Below are 17,529 nucleotides of genomic sequence, written 5' to 3'. Positions count from 1 at the left end.
TACCGTTAATTAATTTTTAGCAGAGGAAAAATATGCGAACCACATCACATAATTGTTCTAAGATGGCAGGTAGTAGAAGTGTGCTTTTTGATAGCAAATGAATGTACGAGCAGGGAGAAAATTAGGAAAGTTAGTCGCTAATCGTTTTAAGAAATAAAAATTGATTGAGCCAAAAACTTTGTAAAGACAATATACAATCTATGTGATAAGATCCAGTGGTAAGTAGAAGCAACACAGATTACTTGGGTCTATACATCTGATGTTGCCAACAGACATATTTGAAAACATATCTATCATAGCTTTATCATTTTTGTATATATGTATTTTGCTTGTGTCAATGATACTAGCATATAAGCTTATCATTCATCACCAAATGACAATGTAAAGCATCAACTACTTGAAAATAGGAATATGAAGTGTTGGGCTCGTGTGACACGGACCATGCCCATCTAGTATAAAAGATGCAATAGAATAATATGAGTACAAATATGATACTAGTAAGCATCATAGGCTGATTGAACAAGAGTAAAACTCTATTGTATATAGTAGGGGTGTACAAAACCGAACCGAAAACCGAACCAAACCGCAAACCGAGAAAAAAAACCCGACTAGTGGTTGGTTTGACTTGGTTTGGTATTGGAAAAAGAAACCCGACTATATTTGGGTTGGTTTGGTTTGGTTTTAACTAAAAATAATCAACCCGAGACCAAACAAACCTGACATTATATATATAATTTTAAAATTTAATTTATACATAAAAATATTTACTTTGATATAATTTTTAAATATTTCTTATACTTTTTCATAGTTTTTTTCTTTTAATATATTATTATTTCAAGTTTGGAACTTAGAATTCTAAATGGTTCAATAAAGATTATAGTCTACAGATATTGGTAATTATAATAAAGCTTAACTCAAAATTAAATTAATACTAAAGCAAAAAAAATAATCAATTCAACACTAAGAATGACAATAATATTGAATATTTGTTCTATGATTTTACATTGGTTTATTCAAATACATAATCTAATTTTAATTTCCTTTAATATTTAGTCATGTAACTAATACTTATTAAACTTATTTTAGCATGATTTAGTACTTTTAAATTATGACTATTGTCATTATGACTTGTTAATTTGCAATATTTGTTTTACGTGATTTCATTATTATTATTTTTTTGTTGGATATTTTAGTATCATTACTCATATAATATTTTGTGTTATTTTCTTAAGAAACACCTTAGATAGTTGTATTTTGGTAGGACTAAAGAAATATTTGAAGTACAAGTAAATTATATGTTTGTATGAATACTTTTCCGGAAAAAACCCGAGTTTTTATTGGTTTAGTTTGGTTTATAGATTTAAAAATCCGACACAAATGGTTTGGTTTGATATTTGAAAAATCTGAACCAACCCAACCATGTACACCCCTAGTATAAAGAATGTTAAGAACCTTACATTCGGAAGAAACTCAATAGTTCGACAAAAGATAATCAACAAGGAGCAAAGCAAAGCAAAACAAAATAATAATATGAAATGTGATGCAATGACATATAATCCTACCGATACACACCTTATCCACAGATTTCGTTGTGAGCTAGGTGGGACTCATGAAAAACTCACTAGTTCTCTATATACCATGTACGGATTCAAACTGGGACTTTCCATATATTTTGTCCCACGAGACTTCCATCAATTAGTATAAATCATTCGGAATCAATTATCATTGAATATCATTATATTCTTTTAAAATGGTTATTTCCATAATATCAATCGTGTAATCCATAAGAATGAATGTGTAGGCATGATCAAAATGTGTGCTTTTGGCTCAAAAATCCCGATAGTGTTTTGTTTTTATGTGAATGTTGTCAAGAATATTCTGATATTTCTCTTCTCAAACACACTCTTCAATTGTGATAACAAATTGCATATTTCCAATACAAGTTACGTGTTACGTGCTCTGTATTGTGACGTTCTTAAATAGCATCAGACATGCAATTTGCAACTACACATTACATGAAATTGAAAAGTATGAGAAAAAATGGAAAATTACTCAGCAAGACTTTCTGAAATAATGAAAAAATAGAAGAAAAACAAAATAACAAGGGCTCATCAATGGACATACATGCAGTTGTGGATAGATAAAAAGATCCCCAAAATAAAGCATTAAAATTAGATTTTAACCACAAGATGACGATCCTAGAAATACTTACAGAACTTTGGAAATTAATCCTTGACGACCTAGAAAGTAGCACAAAATACTATATAATGCATCTCTACATGGTTCTAGATAATTGTAATGTAATATTTCTCCATCTGCTGCCTAGCTGCAAAAAATTGCCTCTTCTAAAAGAATATTACAAAGGAGATATCAGCACCCTACGACACACAACAGAATGGTTATTTTATCTAGCCTCCGTTTGTGTTCGTCAGCAATCAACTGCAACCTGAAAGAATTAAGGGAAACAGCCCTAACTCTAACAAAAAAGAGGACCCATTTGTGTGCTTCTCTTGTTGTGTATGTTGATTACACCGGTATCTGAAGTAACACTGAATTAGTAGGGACCCATGGGTGGCATACCAAATGGAGGCATTCCCATTCCGCCCATTGGAGGTGGCTGGGATGGACCAAAACCTCCTCCCATACCCGGCATTGGTGGAGCCGGCAAAGCCAGAGGCAGCAACTGTGCATACATATTCTACAACCAAAAGTGAACAGGTTTAGAAATGGCTTATTTACACAATTAAACATTACAGGAATGGCCAATTTACCACATAAATGCATGCATTCGATGTCGCACTTGTCAAAACCTTACCAAAAACTTTTGCAATGTTGGTTATGTTTCAAGCTATTGGCAGTAAACTACGAAATTACTTGCAATATTACAGAATACCTGCTGCTTCATAACGTCCTTCTCTTCATTCTCTTTGGCTTTTGCTTCACTTTGAGCCTCTATTTTATCTTTTATCAGCTCATCAACCTTGCCGGTATATTCACGAATAAACTACAAGAGAGAGAGAGGAATCAGAAATAAGTTGCAGATTACACTAGTCATCAATAAGCAACAGAAAATCAGAAAACTTAAGCAGACAGCAAAACGATTACTGCAAATGAAAGAAGCTAAGAGGCAACAATGATAACATGCAATGCATCTTTATATTTTTTATATTACCCACAATCATAGTGAACTATAAACGGGAAATAATGAAAAATAGGCTCCAGAAGAGATTCAACAAGAATATCAAGTGAAACACACCCAAGGGGAACACAAAACCCTTTTTATTTTTCTGATAAGTACAAACAGGTTTTTCCAGAGCGAATCAGACATCCTCGCAGCCATGGCAAGGCTGCACTAGCATGCACATCCATCAGACAAGGCCTATTAAAACTTAAAAGGGCAAAATATCCCCAAGGAAACGAATGCAAAAGATTTTTCTCCTTGAAAGAAGATAAGCAAGCAAATATAGACACAGGGTTAGGACGGAGAGTCAGTGTACCTGTAACAGGTATGGGAATGCAAAGTCAATCATATTATTCATCCATGCTAGCTCAAGGGCAACATCCGGGCGAATCAAATCATAACAAACAAACAGGCATGACGCAAAGCATTCTTTCTTTCCCTGCAAGAGCACATAGCAAGAATTCAAAGCTTTGAATCCATCAATCAATTTCATATAATATTCAAATTTTAAAAAATAACTAACAGTTTCAGATATCAATTACAAGCTAGACAAGTATAAACCAATGCAATATAAATGCACTCCAAGTTATATATAGACGTTTTCCAGACCAGAAATATCAACTTCCAAGTAAAATATGACCCACTTCTCCCGAGTCTTTCCCAAGCAGTAAATGCATTGGGTCTGGCACTACCACATTCCCACATTTATATCTACTACCATATCCATTACCATGATCTGGTTTATTCATGTTCTAAGATCTTTTCATTTTGAAGAGCTCGTTAATGACTAAACACCCCAACCCAACCCAATATGCCAACATCTTCTTCGCCAGCAATACTATTAACTTGGTACATTTTCTGTAGTACTTTTCTCACTTACCCTTCTCTTTAGCTTAGTTTGTTTGTCAAGAGGAGGGCGAGGGGGGGAATTTTTGAAATACCACTGATACCTGTTCAATGAAGTAAACAAGCAACTCTTCAGCAAGTTCACGATCCCCAGATTGTGAGGCAGTCTCCATTGCATCTTTGTAAAGATTATCTTTCTTCGACAGAGCAATGGATTGTTTCCACCGACCAGCCCTTTTATAGATATAACCAGCAACACGCCTCATCTCAAGAAGCTCGTGCTTCTCTATCTGTTCACCCACACAAAAAAATGTAGAATTGTTATCAGATATCTGATGGATACACTTGCATGAAAATTATTACTTGATCAAAAGATTATCTGATAGATACAAGGGAACACAATTTGGTGAACTATCCTTTACCTTCTGCGCAAGACCAATCTGGTCGAAGTTATCATGCAAATCTACTGATTCACGTAATCTATCATAATCTTCTTCTTCAACATATATCTCATTAAGGGCCTCATTTACAGAAGAAACATTGTTACTTTGAACAGCAATCATGTAAGGCTTCACTAGGCGAAGATGACCAGCCTGTTATAAAAAGAAGAAAAAAAGAGAAAAGGAGGGATTTAACATCAAATAATCTAATCCAAACAATCCTTGTAAGTAGGGCTTCTATGAAAAGTGAGACCTTTCTCATTATGTCGACTACACGGGTGTGGTCCACTCTAAGTGCAAGAACATTTAGAAGATCATTGATGAGATCAGGATGTTCTTGCAAATAGAAGTGGACGGCCTTGTAATAAAGCTCCACATTAGCAACTTTGACAGCAATGTCTTTGAACTGCATATGATCCCAAGCATCTGGAGAATGATTCATGACGGTAGTGGCAGCATTATCAAATTCATCATATTGGATATACAAATAAGTTAGTTCTTTCCAGTGTTGCTGCTCATCACAGGCACGAATAAGCTTGGGAATGTTGAGACGGGTGGAAAATAATTTTATGTGTTCCATGAGCTTCTCATAACGGTATCTGGCATAAAGGACACCAAGTTCTGTGAAGATACCCATATGGGCTCGCTCCAAACCCAGCCCACTCTCCATAAGGGAGATCAATTCATTGAAACATCCTCTGTTTTGGTAATACTCACTCACTTCCTCCAGATCATCCACCTGACAAAGTAAAATAGATACAACCAATCATCAGTATTCCAGATATTTTCAATGCAATTTAGATAAGCATGTTGACACAGAAATATAAACAAGGATTCCCCGGTAGTAACTTATGAAAAGCAATGCTAAGCTACCTGTACTATAATGTTAAGCCCACAAATTTGAGCTAAGCGGAACTCTTCAGCATCGACACAAGCAAAGCAGACTTCTTTCCATGTTTTTGAACTATTTGCTTTGCGTGCTGCATCAACAGCACCTTGAAATTGATTTAGCTTCACAAGTGTGATAGCCAATTTGGCCCAGTTAGAAGTAAAAGCAAATATGATCTTTGCAGCCTCATACAGGGCTTCATCATACAACCGGTCACCAACATTCGGTAGATTGGCAACATTTGGCATGAGAATAAACTCTTCAATGTCACTCAATCGATCTATTTTAGCATATGCATAGATTAGTTCACTGTCAACCTTGGGCTCCTTTGTCTTTTGCCTTACCATCAGCAGATACTTCACCAAGTCATGGTAAACATCGGCATCCTCTGCAGCACGAATGACATCCAAAAATTGGGTGGTATCATCTGCACGGATAAATGACTCAATAGCATCACTGACTAATCCTTCTCTCAGTTGAGCTTTAGCCACTTGGCTCCAAACAGCATCTTCTTCAACTCGGAAGGCAAACTCGACAGCACGGTTTATATCACGAATATTATCTAGCAGAACATTGACAGCCTGGACATTTAAATTGAACTTCTTGAAGATTGCAAAAGCTTCTTCATAAAGTTGGGCTTCTACAGCTACCTCCCCTACGGCAGGTCCATCAAAATTATCAAGCCTGTTGATATAATCCATAACTCTAGATGGATCGGCTTTAATGGCTGTCAAGATAAGCAAGTTTTGCAGATTAAAGTTCCCACTGAATGCAGAATTCTGGAGGACAATCTTTTCAAGAAGTTCAATCAATTCATGCGGAAGATCAGCAGTCATGAAAGCTTTAACAGTAGCAGAAACTTGTTCTGGGCTTTTGCTCTCAGGCAAAGCAGTGGAGACAACTTGATCGATAAGCTGCCTTCTGAACTCATTTTCAGGGTTAAGAACTTTCTCCCAGAGGTCACCATCCATCCTCTCAACGACATACCTAGAGACATTAGGAAATTTGGTTGTTCACCTCTAGACATCTGACAAATCAGCAGTTATAGAGAAACTACTAAATGAATAACAAACCTGGCTTGTAGTTTGAACAAAGAGTTCTTGTTTGTTACATTAATAAGTTCATCATCACATTGCCCTCTCCTATATGCAACAACAGCAAGGGTAGGATCGCGCTTCTCACAATATTTACCCACAACACGTGAATCATAGTATGGGTTGGTTGTCAGGAAGTGCTCTGGGTTATTGTTGCTATCTATGATGATCTTACCCAGAGCATTGTGTACATGCACATCTTGGCTTCCTTCACTCACAAGATGCTCCAAGAACTGAGTAAGCAGTCGGAGGCGGTTCCTGACAACAAAGAAGTTAAAGCTTAACATTAAAGTTTCTAAGGACCAACTATAAACAATTGTACCAGATATATTTATATAAAAAGACCTCTTTTCACATTCATCCACAAGGGGCTCAACAGGTAGCAGAGAACGAACAGAAAGGATCAAGCCTTTAATAAAATCCTCAGGACACTCATCATCCAATAGCTGTCCCACAACTAAAGGAGCATTTGCTGGGTTGACCTATACAATGGCAGATAAAAGTTCATAAGTCATAAAATTACAAGAAATTTAATAAAAGTACAGTGAAACTGTACCAACCTTTTGGACATAACCTTCAATATACCGTAGCATGTTATTGGTATAGAGGTAGTGTGTGAGATCAGGAACAAAACCAAAACGGTCACAAACATTAATTAAAGGCCGAGCATCAGGAAGTTTGGCTTCCATCAAGAAGTTCTTCGTCTTTTCAGGGTCATAAAAGTTTGATTCTCTTGTCACACGTTCAACTTCCTTGATTTGTCCAGTCTTGGCAGCAGCCTCAACATACTTGAAGTGAATTTCGGGATCTTCACTGCAGGAAATAAAAAATGACAATTCACCAAGCCAGCCAAAATTTTTGAAAGAGTGGTCGATTAAGCAAGCCAAATGTCAAGATATCATCTCCATGTGTACATACCTGGAACTCAAATATGATCCCAAGAAGAAGTACAACCCATCATAAGACTTGAATTGCTCAAAAAGCTTTATGCAGGCATCAACACCCAACTGCTCACAATACTCTTTCGCTACCTGCAATATCACAACATAATCAGATATGTTGTAATTGGTATGTCCCACAATAATTGAACATTACGAAAAAAGATGATGTGATCACATGATTCAAAAATCTTTAATTTTTTTTTTTATTTGGCCACGCTTCTAAAATACAACTTATTTTGAGCAGCACTTTTATCAAAATAGCTTTTCATAGAAGTACTTGTACAAGTGTAGCAGTTTGTGTGTTTGGCCAATTCATTTGAGAGGCTTTTTTGGAATTTAATAAGAAGATTGGGTTTGGCCAATCATTCCAAAAAGTACTTCTGGGTATCAAATAACGATAAGGATATTATCAAGGTTCATTTTTTTTAATCCAGGTTCATTTACTGTTAGTATTACTTACATAAAGAAATAATTTAAAATATTTATCATGTAAGACTTTTAGTCAAGCTTTTTTATTTAATTAAAATATAAAACATAGAATAAAAATATATATTAAAAAAATTATCAACAAAAATTTAGTAAAATCAAAAAAGGGAAAGGAGAAGCGGATTGTATTTATATTTGAGAGGGATGAGTTAATTAACAAGGGAATTTAATAAAAAAAAAATTGGTAAGAAAAAACTGCTTTCTGCCTCCGCTTCTATTTCTTGGAAGGACAATTAAATCTATGTTGCTCGGACTCTTCAAAAATGTCAACGGGTGCGTGTCGGATTCGCCAAAAGTAGTGTATTTTTGGAGAATCCGACACATGTGCGGCATCAAAATTCAAAGGTGAAGAATCCGTGCAACTAACTAGAATTTTGTAGCTTCTTCCCAAAAACAAAATAACTGCTTCTCAAAAGCTCTTTTTACCTGTTTGGCCAAACACCTCAAATCTTATCAGAAGCTCGGCTAAACAGGCTATCAATTCCCGCACACATACTTCTGTGTAAAATTATAAAAACCAAAATGAGTACCTGCACAATTATTTGAAGGTTGCCTTTGATATTGATCACTAGCAGGTCCTTCATACACTCGAGAGCCCATTCACGTGAAACAGTCCCAAAGAACTCAACCAGAGCCTGAGACAAACAATATAGTTAAATACAAGTCCGCTCACTCGGAAAAAAAAATCAATGCAATCCATAGAGCATAATAACCTGAGGCTCAATTGCATGTGTGTTCACAATGACACGCTTGATATCAGGGAGTTCAGTATAATGCTGCAGAAATAATACACCATTTAACTAATTTGCAATCAGATGAAAATAAATTCAAATGATGAAAACCATTCAACCTGCAGAGCCCGCACGTATAGACCAGCCTTTTCACAAAGTTGAGCAATTCGAGGTCGATCATAGTGACTGAACATTCCATTTGCTAATATAGCATCTGCTACATTGGGGAAAGTCACAAGATTGATTTCCAATACCTGTATAATGGAGGCATTACAATCTAAAAACAAAATGCATAGACAGAAAAATGGCTTTCTACAGGAGAAAAGAAACCTTAGTCTGCAAGAAACCATGTTCTGGAAGGTTAGGTTTCAGAACATCCAACAAAAATGCTGTTGCCTCGCGGATCATGTTCCTCTGATGAAAAAAAGAAAAGAGAGAATTTCATCAGCTATGTGTTGCACCCAGTAGAAATGGTAAATGAGCCTTCTAAAGCGCCTAGTTTAAAGCCCTTAACAGGGAAAATATTGAAGTGAACTGTGTCAGTGTAATAGTAAACAAGCATTTTGACATCATTAAGAAGCCAACTAACCTGTAGAAAAAGGTCAGTGATTGTATTATAATCAACTGGACAACCGCCCTCCATTTGGGACATCATGAGTGCAAAGTTAACAGCTCCCTGCATATACAGACACAATAGTACACATCAATCCAGCAACTAAGCACCATAGGAGAAGTTGTGTTGATTTGTTGATTTTTGCTTCAAGAAAAAAGTAATATTACCAACATAAGAGCAACATTTCAAAGAGATGTCAGAGGAAAATAATCAAAGCAATTGTTCTCTCCAAAACATACGGCATGTGAAAGCCAAAACTGTTGAAGATTCAATACTTATAATTTTTGCTAAAACCATTTCCCAATTCCCACATACCTGAGGATCAGATCGAAGAATTGTTTGCAGGAGGAACAGATAGTCAGGCGTATAGCCAACCTATATCAACAAAAAAACATTTATAATTACCAACCTGAAATAGAGTCACCATAGAAACGCTTGAACTGAGTAAAACATACATGACATCTCAGGCCAAAAAGAAATTTACGTGATGACCAGCAAAAATGCATCACTAACCTGCTTGGAATATATCAGAATCTTGTCAAACTCCCTGCGCTCGGCGAAAGCAGCAACAACTTTTGGAGTTGCTCTTGCTTTGATGTATATCTTCAAGGCGAGATCATTATCAACAGTCTACAACAAAAGGTTTACAGCTGCTGTCAGCACCTTAGGCTATGTGAAAGAGAGAAATCAATTGAAGTGGTGAACAGAAGAAAAACTAGTAACGTTGAATTCAAAATTTAACCTTCACAAGATCGCCAAGTTCCTCACTGCACTCCAGCTTATCCTCAGCTAACCAGTTCTCCAAAAGGTTCTTCTTATTTTGGTTGACAACAAGGCGTGACAATTCCAATGACTCAAAAGCATTGAGCTTCCCCTTTGTCAAAAGTGTCCCAAAGTACTGCAAAAGAGGAGGTGTTTGCCCTGCTTGAACAGGAACGCTCTGCAAATAAGACAAAGAGACACATAAATACAGTGTGCATAACCCTTTTGTAAAATAAGACAGAACTAAAATCAGCTTATTCTTGAAACTCAGCCTTGGTGAGCAATAAATATTGTGAGGGAAAATTTGTCTTGGTAACAAAATCAATACCTGAAATTTGGCAACAGTATCAGACGTACGGAGAATGCCCTGAGGTGATTCCGCAGCAAGCTCAGCAGCCTCTTTGTACTTGGTTTGGGCAAACAATTCTTGGAAGCGCTGGACAACCTGTGATAAAATTAATAGATAGTAAGACCATTGTAAGGAGTAGAGAGCAACAAAATTTCCAGATGTCGATTCCATCAGAGTCAACAGCTTCTGATAAGATCACTGCTGAACATCGACGATAAAGTAAAGAGGGATTTTTCTTTTGACAAAGAATAAAGTAAGAGGGACTAGCCATTTAGAATCTAGCTCTAGCAGATGATCTCAATAACAATCTATTTCAGTACTTCTCAATAAGGAAGAAATTCAAGAGCAAAAACCAAGCAGTGAACTAGTTACAAGAGTTAGAAGGTTCCACAGGAAAGAGATATTGTACACTAAAGAAAAGGGCAGAATTCTCTCCCAATGCGAAATCATTTCAAAACAATGACATACTGAAAATAATACATCAACTTACCAAAGTCTCGGCACCGGGAAGATTTCCTCTTTTGGCAAGATTGACAGCAAGCTCCAGATTGTTCAACTGCAACATGTGTAAGAATTTGACACCTTACAAGGGTTCATCCAATATTTACACTTCAGGAAACAAAAATTATCGAAATACATGGTTGCAGGATGCAACGAAATAGACTTACTTGTCCACTGACAAAAGGTATGATAGTTGTTTCATTTACTGTGGCTAGCAACACTTGGCCTCGCCTGTTGATGGCATAGAAACCACCAATTGACGAAGCTTCAGCTGTCAGGAAAATAGGGTCTGGGCTAATCCTATTTCTGTATACCGCAGTAGCTGTTTCCAGGTCGTAGACGAAAAGAAGCCCAAGCTTTGTGATGACATAAACTAAACTATACTTATGAGATATCTGCAAAAGAAACAGAATAGTTGTGTCAGAAGAAACAGAATTCACAATACACAAACACAAGACAAAGTGACAGACCAGGAAAGGCAACTGATACCTGCATGGAAACTGGGAAATCATCAGCAAAATCTGGAGGGAAGAAAAGGTCCGCCTGTTTTTTCGTAAACGAAGGTTTCCCTGCAAAAATGTACCATGTTAGGAATAGGACATAGTTATATCAGGCAATTCTCACCACAATGTTAGTAAAAAACCTTCAATGATTAAAAAAAAAAAAAAAAAAAAAAGGTGAAAGGAAAATAGGACACAGCGTAGTAACCTGGCTGAGCTCCCAGCTCAATGACATGCAATTTTGATATAACCTGTCCAGCATTCAAGGATTTCGTGGCAAAAGAAATGAGTATGGAATCTCTATCACTTCCAGGTACCTGATTAAAGCATACAACAGTTACAACAGGAAAACATCGAAGCAAAGCTTAGAAAAAAAATATATATAGAGGAGCTTTTCTCACTCTGAATGATGCAAATGATGCAGCGTGTGCCTCTAGAGATTGACTTCGTTGCTGATCCACTGAATATAATTGCATATTTCCTTTGACCAGTTGGGGCCTCTAATGACAAGAAGAAAAATGGTAAAATCAAATGACAAAAGAATTTCTTTATACGTTGAAATTTTGGTGAAATCATCAAAAAACAGTAATGTATCCACCTAGAACACATTTCACTGAAATGTTTAAAAAGCCAGTCATTTGAGCTTTAGATTTCCCCTCCATTCCTCTTCCCCCTCTCTCCCCTGATGTAGAACTTACCTTGTTAATAACCTAAAGTTTCAGCCCTTCATCAACATCATCTAGTGCATACAACAAATGACCATTTTTGGCCCAGGTTGCTGCAGCTGAAAGTATCTAATATTCAGGCAACAAAAGTACAGCACACAGGACTATGACCAAGTCACTACATGCAATACTCCTTTTCGTACAATACCACAATACAACGATTGAGAACCACCAACAATCAGCATGTTAAAAACACAAACAAATGAGGGTAGATAGAGGAACAGAAAAAAATTGCATAACAAAATGTTTGAGAAAATGTAACACAACGTCAAAACCTCATATGACCTTTCCTGGCTTTCCCTCACTGAGTTTACTTAGGGAAGGGATTTAATGATAAAAACAAAATCTCCTATCACAATAAAACATCAAAAATATTAATAATAGCGTAGATTAACAGCATTACACACCTCCGGCGAACCTGGGGCAATACCAATCAAAACCAACCATTTCTCTGAAGGATCACAACGATAATTGATTATTTGATTATTGGCTAGATTGGCTGTTCTATCAAACATCTTTATAGGCTCAGTATCACCTGAATACAGACAAAAAATCATCTTAAGGACAGACAACCAACCATCACTTAAAAAAGAATGGCCAGAAAAAGTAATAAACACCAAAAAAGGACCTTTATCCACTCAAACACGAGAAAGAAAAGTTGGTAAACATCACACAGAAAAAGAGGAACTGTCTTACCTTCAATTGGCCAATGATAGACTGACGTCTGTGTGACGATACCTAAAATCTGCGGGGTAATCCACTTCCAGAAAACAACCTAAATATAACATACACTTAAAGTTATATCAACACTATCAAAAGCTGCAAAGAATGCAACAAACTAATTAAAAGAAAGAATCCATATGGCTACTTATTACCTGCTCAGGCATCTGATATGACTTTATTTTCTGCTTTGCCTCAATATTGAAAATTTGTAAGTGATCTTGAGTAGTTCCTGGTACTTGAGCTTCAAGAGGAGAAAGAAGAGAGTTTTGCTTCATCAAAAAACGTATTACAACTAAATCCAAAGCGGAAGAGCGGTCCCATCAGATTGTATTTTCCTCTTCCCCACTTATAGAGTGTATATGGATGACGGGAAACAAGATCCCCAATAATTCGATACTTCAGTATTGAATTAACAAATTCTTTGAAGAAAATATCAACAATGAACAAAAGAAATCCACTAAACCCTTTAGGCCATGGAGGAAACAAGGTAACAGTGATTGTCCAAACTATAGTCGGCTGGTCCTAATTTGGAAGTCAACATCTAGGGAACAATTAGGTACGATATGTATGTCAGAGAGAATCTTCTGGTAACAGCTGATTTATCACAGGGTCACAGATTTTTGAGATAAACATGGGTCACAGATTTTTTGAGAGCATAAAAATCATATAATTGGATGAAGATTCAATTCACGTTCTCTTGGTTCTACTTAAGTTAATAACTGCACTGACCACTATTATATTGATTATATCTCAATTCAAATGCAGTAATCAGAGACCTAAACATATTCCACACTTGCACTTAGAGTTGAGAGTAAAAGCCATTTCTGCAGATAAAGCTTCCTCACTCTCATAAAAAATAAAGTAATATCCGCTGGAGTCTTCCCCAAAAAGGAAACCACTAGCAGAACTTACACCACGATGTCCAAACTCACCTCCCTTAATGTCTCCTCCGTTTATTACCTTTGATGACCAAAGCTTCATATATGCTTGTTAGACTATACTGTTTGACTTTTTTACTCGAGCATCAAATTTCTTTCACATATGTAAATAGTGAATCATGTAATAGTAAAAAGGGGCAGTCCGGGCACAAAATATCCCGCGTTAGCCGTTAGCAGGGTCCGAGAAGAGCCGCACCCCTAAGGGATGTAATTTAGACAACCTACCCTAATGCAAGCATTAGTGCCTGCTACCAAGCTCAAGCCCGTGACCTATAGTTCACACAAAGACAATTGCCATTGCTCTAAGGCTCTCCTTCAAAATTGACTTATCCACTTTTAAGTATTAAAAACCCAACAAAATACTGAGTACATAGATAGTACCAGCACTTCAGGTATCAGAATTGCAAACTTGAGCCAATGATAGAACATTCAGTGAGTAATCTAAAAGTTCCTTAGTAAAGCTATACCTTTTAGAGCCAAAATTCTGGAATTGGGATTCATAAGAGCAGAGTCAGCAGTAATAGGGCGGCGCAAAGGCTGCATTGGCATACTCATATCAATAATGACCACACTATTTTGTGGTGAGGTCTCCCGAACACATATATACTTGTCTGATTCCATGGTTACATTTGTGAACGTAATGAACTGCGGGTTAACCCCTATACTTGACAACTGCAACACCAAATCATATAATATCAAAATTCAACCCAAATTTCACATTCGTAACCAAATTAAATTTGGAAAATTCAACATAATAAAATAAATTAGGTATCAGATCCGGCAATTAACCACATATTACAGATCTAATCTACATTTCATACATGTTAAGTAGGGTAAGACTCTAGTAGGACTAGCAATTTCAAAGGAATAGTATGAATGAGAAAATAGCACACAAATATTTCATTCCAAGTGTAAGAAAGAAAGAGCATACTGTAAGGGCCTCTTTCATAGTGATTGGAGCATTAGCAGCCGCCATGATGGCGATCTGCGAGACGAGATCTCAGAAAAAGAAGAAACCCTCCAAGAGATCCAGAGAAAAAAAGAGAAATCGAAAGAGTAAAGGGTTCTTCTAAAATGCGTTGTTAAGCACTGAAGATGTGAGTGCGTGTGATAACGTTCAACGATGGCGAATATGGAATTCTGAGTGTTATGAGAAAAATGAATTGGGGAACAATTGTTGAGTTCTAACTACTAGTACTTGAGTATGTCCTTGTGTATGTATCTTATGAAGAAAAAAGAAAAACTGAAATTAATGTAAAGACGTTTGATGTTATTACGGAAAAGGGCCTAAAATGTCCTTCAAGTATTTAAATTGGTATAAAATTACCCTTCATTCATCTATCGGCTCTAAAATACCACTGACGTTCACCTTTCAGCTCAAAAATACCCTTATGTCTAACGGATCATGCTCATTAAGTGGATGGAGGATAATATTGAACCAAATGTCCAAATCTCATAGTTTAAGGGCATTTTAGGCCCTTTCCGTTAAAATAATTTGAAATTACTTAATATATAAGCTCACATGATTGACTTGATTTTGAATTTCATAGTAAATTTAAAATTATAAAAAAGGTTAGACATCTACTTTCTACACTCCTCCCTCCTTGACCCTTCACTTCCTATCTACTTAAAAAAAAAAGATTCTATTTGGATCTTGTCCACCATTTTTTTTAAAAAAATTATGACAAACAAGAGAGAAAAAAAGGAGAAAAATAACGATGCATTCATGTAGAAATAATTAGTTCAATAAAAGATGACTTAATTAAGCAAATATGTACAAATATTATATTTTTCTTTTGTGTGTACACAAAATTAAAAATAAAAGAATTAAAATAATATTTCTTTTATCCCCACCCTCATCCCATCATGACAATAATACTTATTAAAAGAATATAAATATGTGAGTCCATTACAAGTTTGAATCCCGGATATCCTAATTAAGAATAAGAGATTAAAAAAAAAAGAATAAAAGAGAAAATGAACAGGACATTTGGATAATTGAGAGAAAATTTTATATTAATGAAAATAATATTTTTTTAAGATGGACAATCAGTCGGGGTAAGTATGGATTTTAGTTGGATCTCCATTTATGAGTTGGGCTAAGTTATAATAAATTGAGATTGATTTAAAATAGGCCAATAGGAAGATATCATGAAATTAATTATTTTTTCAATATTATTTTCAAGTGTATCGGATCAAAATATGAATCATAAGTGGTTTTATAATAAAAATGATTTTTTTTAAAATATCATTTTTATTATTTATTTGAGAAGGGTTTAAATTTGGACCAATCAAATTAAGCAATATAATAAATAAATATTTAATAATTTTACTTAAAGGGAGCTATTAAAAATAAGGGAAAATATGAGTCAAATGATCAACATCGGGAGTATTTTTGAGCTGAAAGGTGGACGTCAGGGATATTTTAGGGCCGATAGGTGGATGAAGGGTAGTTTTGTACCAATTCAAATACTTGAGGGGAATTTTAGACCCTTCTCCGATGTTATTATGACAAAAAAAAGCCTACAATAACACCTAGCCCCAAAATGAGTAGTCATGAAAAGTTTTTAAAAAAAAACAGATATTATGCTGCAACTTTAATTGAATTGTTGTTTGGTGTGATATTATATTGTATCATTTTGTAATGTATGGTACTATACAATACTTTAGTTTATGATTAAAGAAAAGACATAAAGTCACTACTAAAATTGTCTCGTATTTGCATAAAGACACCTTAACTTTGGAAGTGTCTCATCACCCCATAGAACTATTTTATATCTTTGTAATGGGTCATTTTGACCCATTTCCTCGTCTGGCTTGTTACCACGCACATGGGGCGCGTGAGGCACTATTTTCTCTGTCATTAACCAGCTATAAAGTGCCACGTGTCATTTTATTTCTTTATTATTGTAACACCCCGACTTTTCAAAACGTCTAAATTAACTCGTATCTTCGTGGAAAGACAAAGTGGGTGAGTAATAAATTAAAACTGATGTGTTATGTGATATTTTAAGTGTTCAAGTGTTGTATCTCAAGTTTTGAAGTTAGGTAAGTGGCAAAATAAAGTTGGCGAAAGTTACCGTAAATTCTTTTTTAAAGATTTGTCTGAAATTTGGGTCAAATGTCTCGGACGTTTTCTCCCAATCTATTAAGAGTTATGGTCCCCGCGATCTATGAAATCGAAGGTCTACAAGTCTAGTTTTCAACGCATCAAACCGTTTGTTCATACGACTTCAGAATAGAGATATATTTGCATTTTTGTGGGACTGCGCAAGCAGGCACGTGAGGTGGGGCCCTAAGTCGATGGATTGTTAGATATATCTTCTTCTTTGATCTTTTTCTTCATTTTTAAGTTAGAAACCATAGAAATTAGAGAAACCCATTTCTAGGATCAAGTGAAGTATAGATTTTCTCGACTGAAGTCCTTGACGAAAGTTGTTCTACGCGTTGGGCTCATCATCGTGGTATAATTTGTTTTATCGATTGCGTAGCATATCACACTTTAGTGTTGGGACAACAAGGGTTTGTAAATATTTGAAGGTTTTGAAGCGTATTAATTTGCGACGGAAATACATATATATTATCATATTGTCATGGTATCGTTTATTTTTGGCATTTGATAATGGTCCTACCTTGTTGTAGCATCGAGGGAGTATTGAGTAAAATTCGTTAAGCCACGTGAATTTAGCAGAAAAGGTATGTTAAGGCTATTCCCTACTTACGGCATGTTTCCTTAAAGCTTAGAAGCAATGTATTTGGGTTGTTATCCTTGATATACTTGTAGCCGTGATTGTTGATTGTTGGCTGCTC

General features: G+C 35.8%; 1 protein-coding gene across 1 annotated transcript; it reads right to left on the bottom strand.

Annotated features, from left to right (window-relative positions):
- Positions 1-2,111: 2,111 nt before the first annotated feature.
- On the bottom strand, positions 2,112-14,973 carry LOC102604771 (clathrin heavy chain 1-like). The gene is made up of 30 exons (XM_006356401.2): positions 14,651-14,973; positions 14,187-14,391; positions 12,934-13,022; positions 12,755-12,833; positions 12,466-12,593; positions 11,735-11,833; positions 11,542-11,650; positions 11,323-11,402; positions 11,001-11,228; positions 10,823-10,888; positions 10,312-10,428; positions 9,964-10,161; positions 9,735-9,851; positions 9,537-9,596; positions 9,198-9,284; positions 8,939-9,022; positions 8,728-8,862; positions 8,591-8,653; positions 8,408-8,512; positions 7,369-7,481; positions 7,011-7,263; positions 6,796-6,932; positions 6,430-6,708; positions 5,341-6,343; positions 4,721-5,206; positions 4,450-4,620; positions 4,132-4,317; positions 3,498-3,620; positions 2,894-3,004; positions 2,112-2,698 (listed from the first exon to the last, which is right to left on the bottom strand). The coding sequence occupies exons 1-30, from the start codon at positions 14,693-14,695 to the stop codon at positions 2,555-2,557; spliced, it is 5,100 nt and encodes a 1,699-aa protein (XP_006356463.1). The 5' UTR covers positions 14,696-14,973; the 3' UTR covers positions 2,112-2,554.
- Between the last annotated feature and the right edge of the window lie 2,556 nt (positions 14,974-17,529).

This window comes from Solanum tuberosum, unplaced genomic scaffold (assembly GCF_000226075.1).
Source record: "Solanum tuberosum cultivar DM 1-3 516 R44 unplaced genomic scaffold, SolTub_3.0 scf00219, whole genome shotgun sequence".
In the NCBI taxonomy this organism is placed as follows: Eukaryota; Viridiplantae; Streptophyta; class Magnoliopsida; order Solanales; family Solanaceae; genus Solanum; species Solanum tuberosum.
Note: the sequence above shows the minus strand (reverse complement) of the source record. Positions and strands in the feature narration are given on the sequence as shown.

Bases quoted from the DNA above. Each gene is read 5' to 3' on its own strand.
- LOC102604771 (XM_006356401.2), bottom strand. From the start codon at position 14,695: ATGGCGGCTGCTAATGCTCCAATCACTATGAAAGAGGCCCTTACA. The intron at 8,863-8,938 runs GTTTCTTTTCTC...TCCATTATACAG, and splicing joins ATGGTTTCTTGCAGACTAAG to GTATTGGAAATCAATCTTGT. The intron at 6,933-7,010 runs GTTGGTACAGTT...GCCATTGTATAG, and splicing joins TTGAAGGTTATGTCCAAAAG to GTCAACCCAGCAAATGCTCC.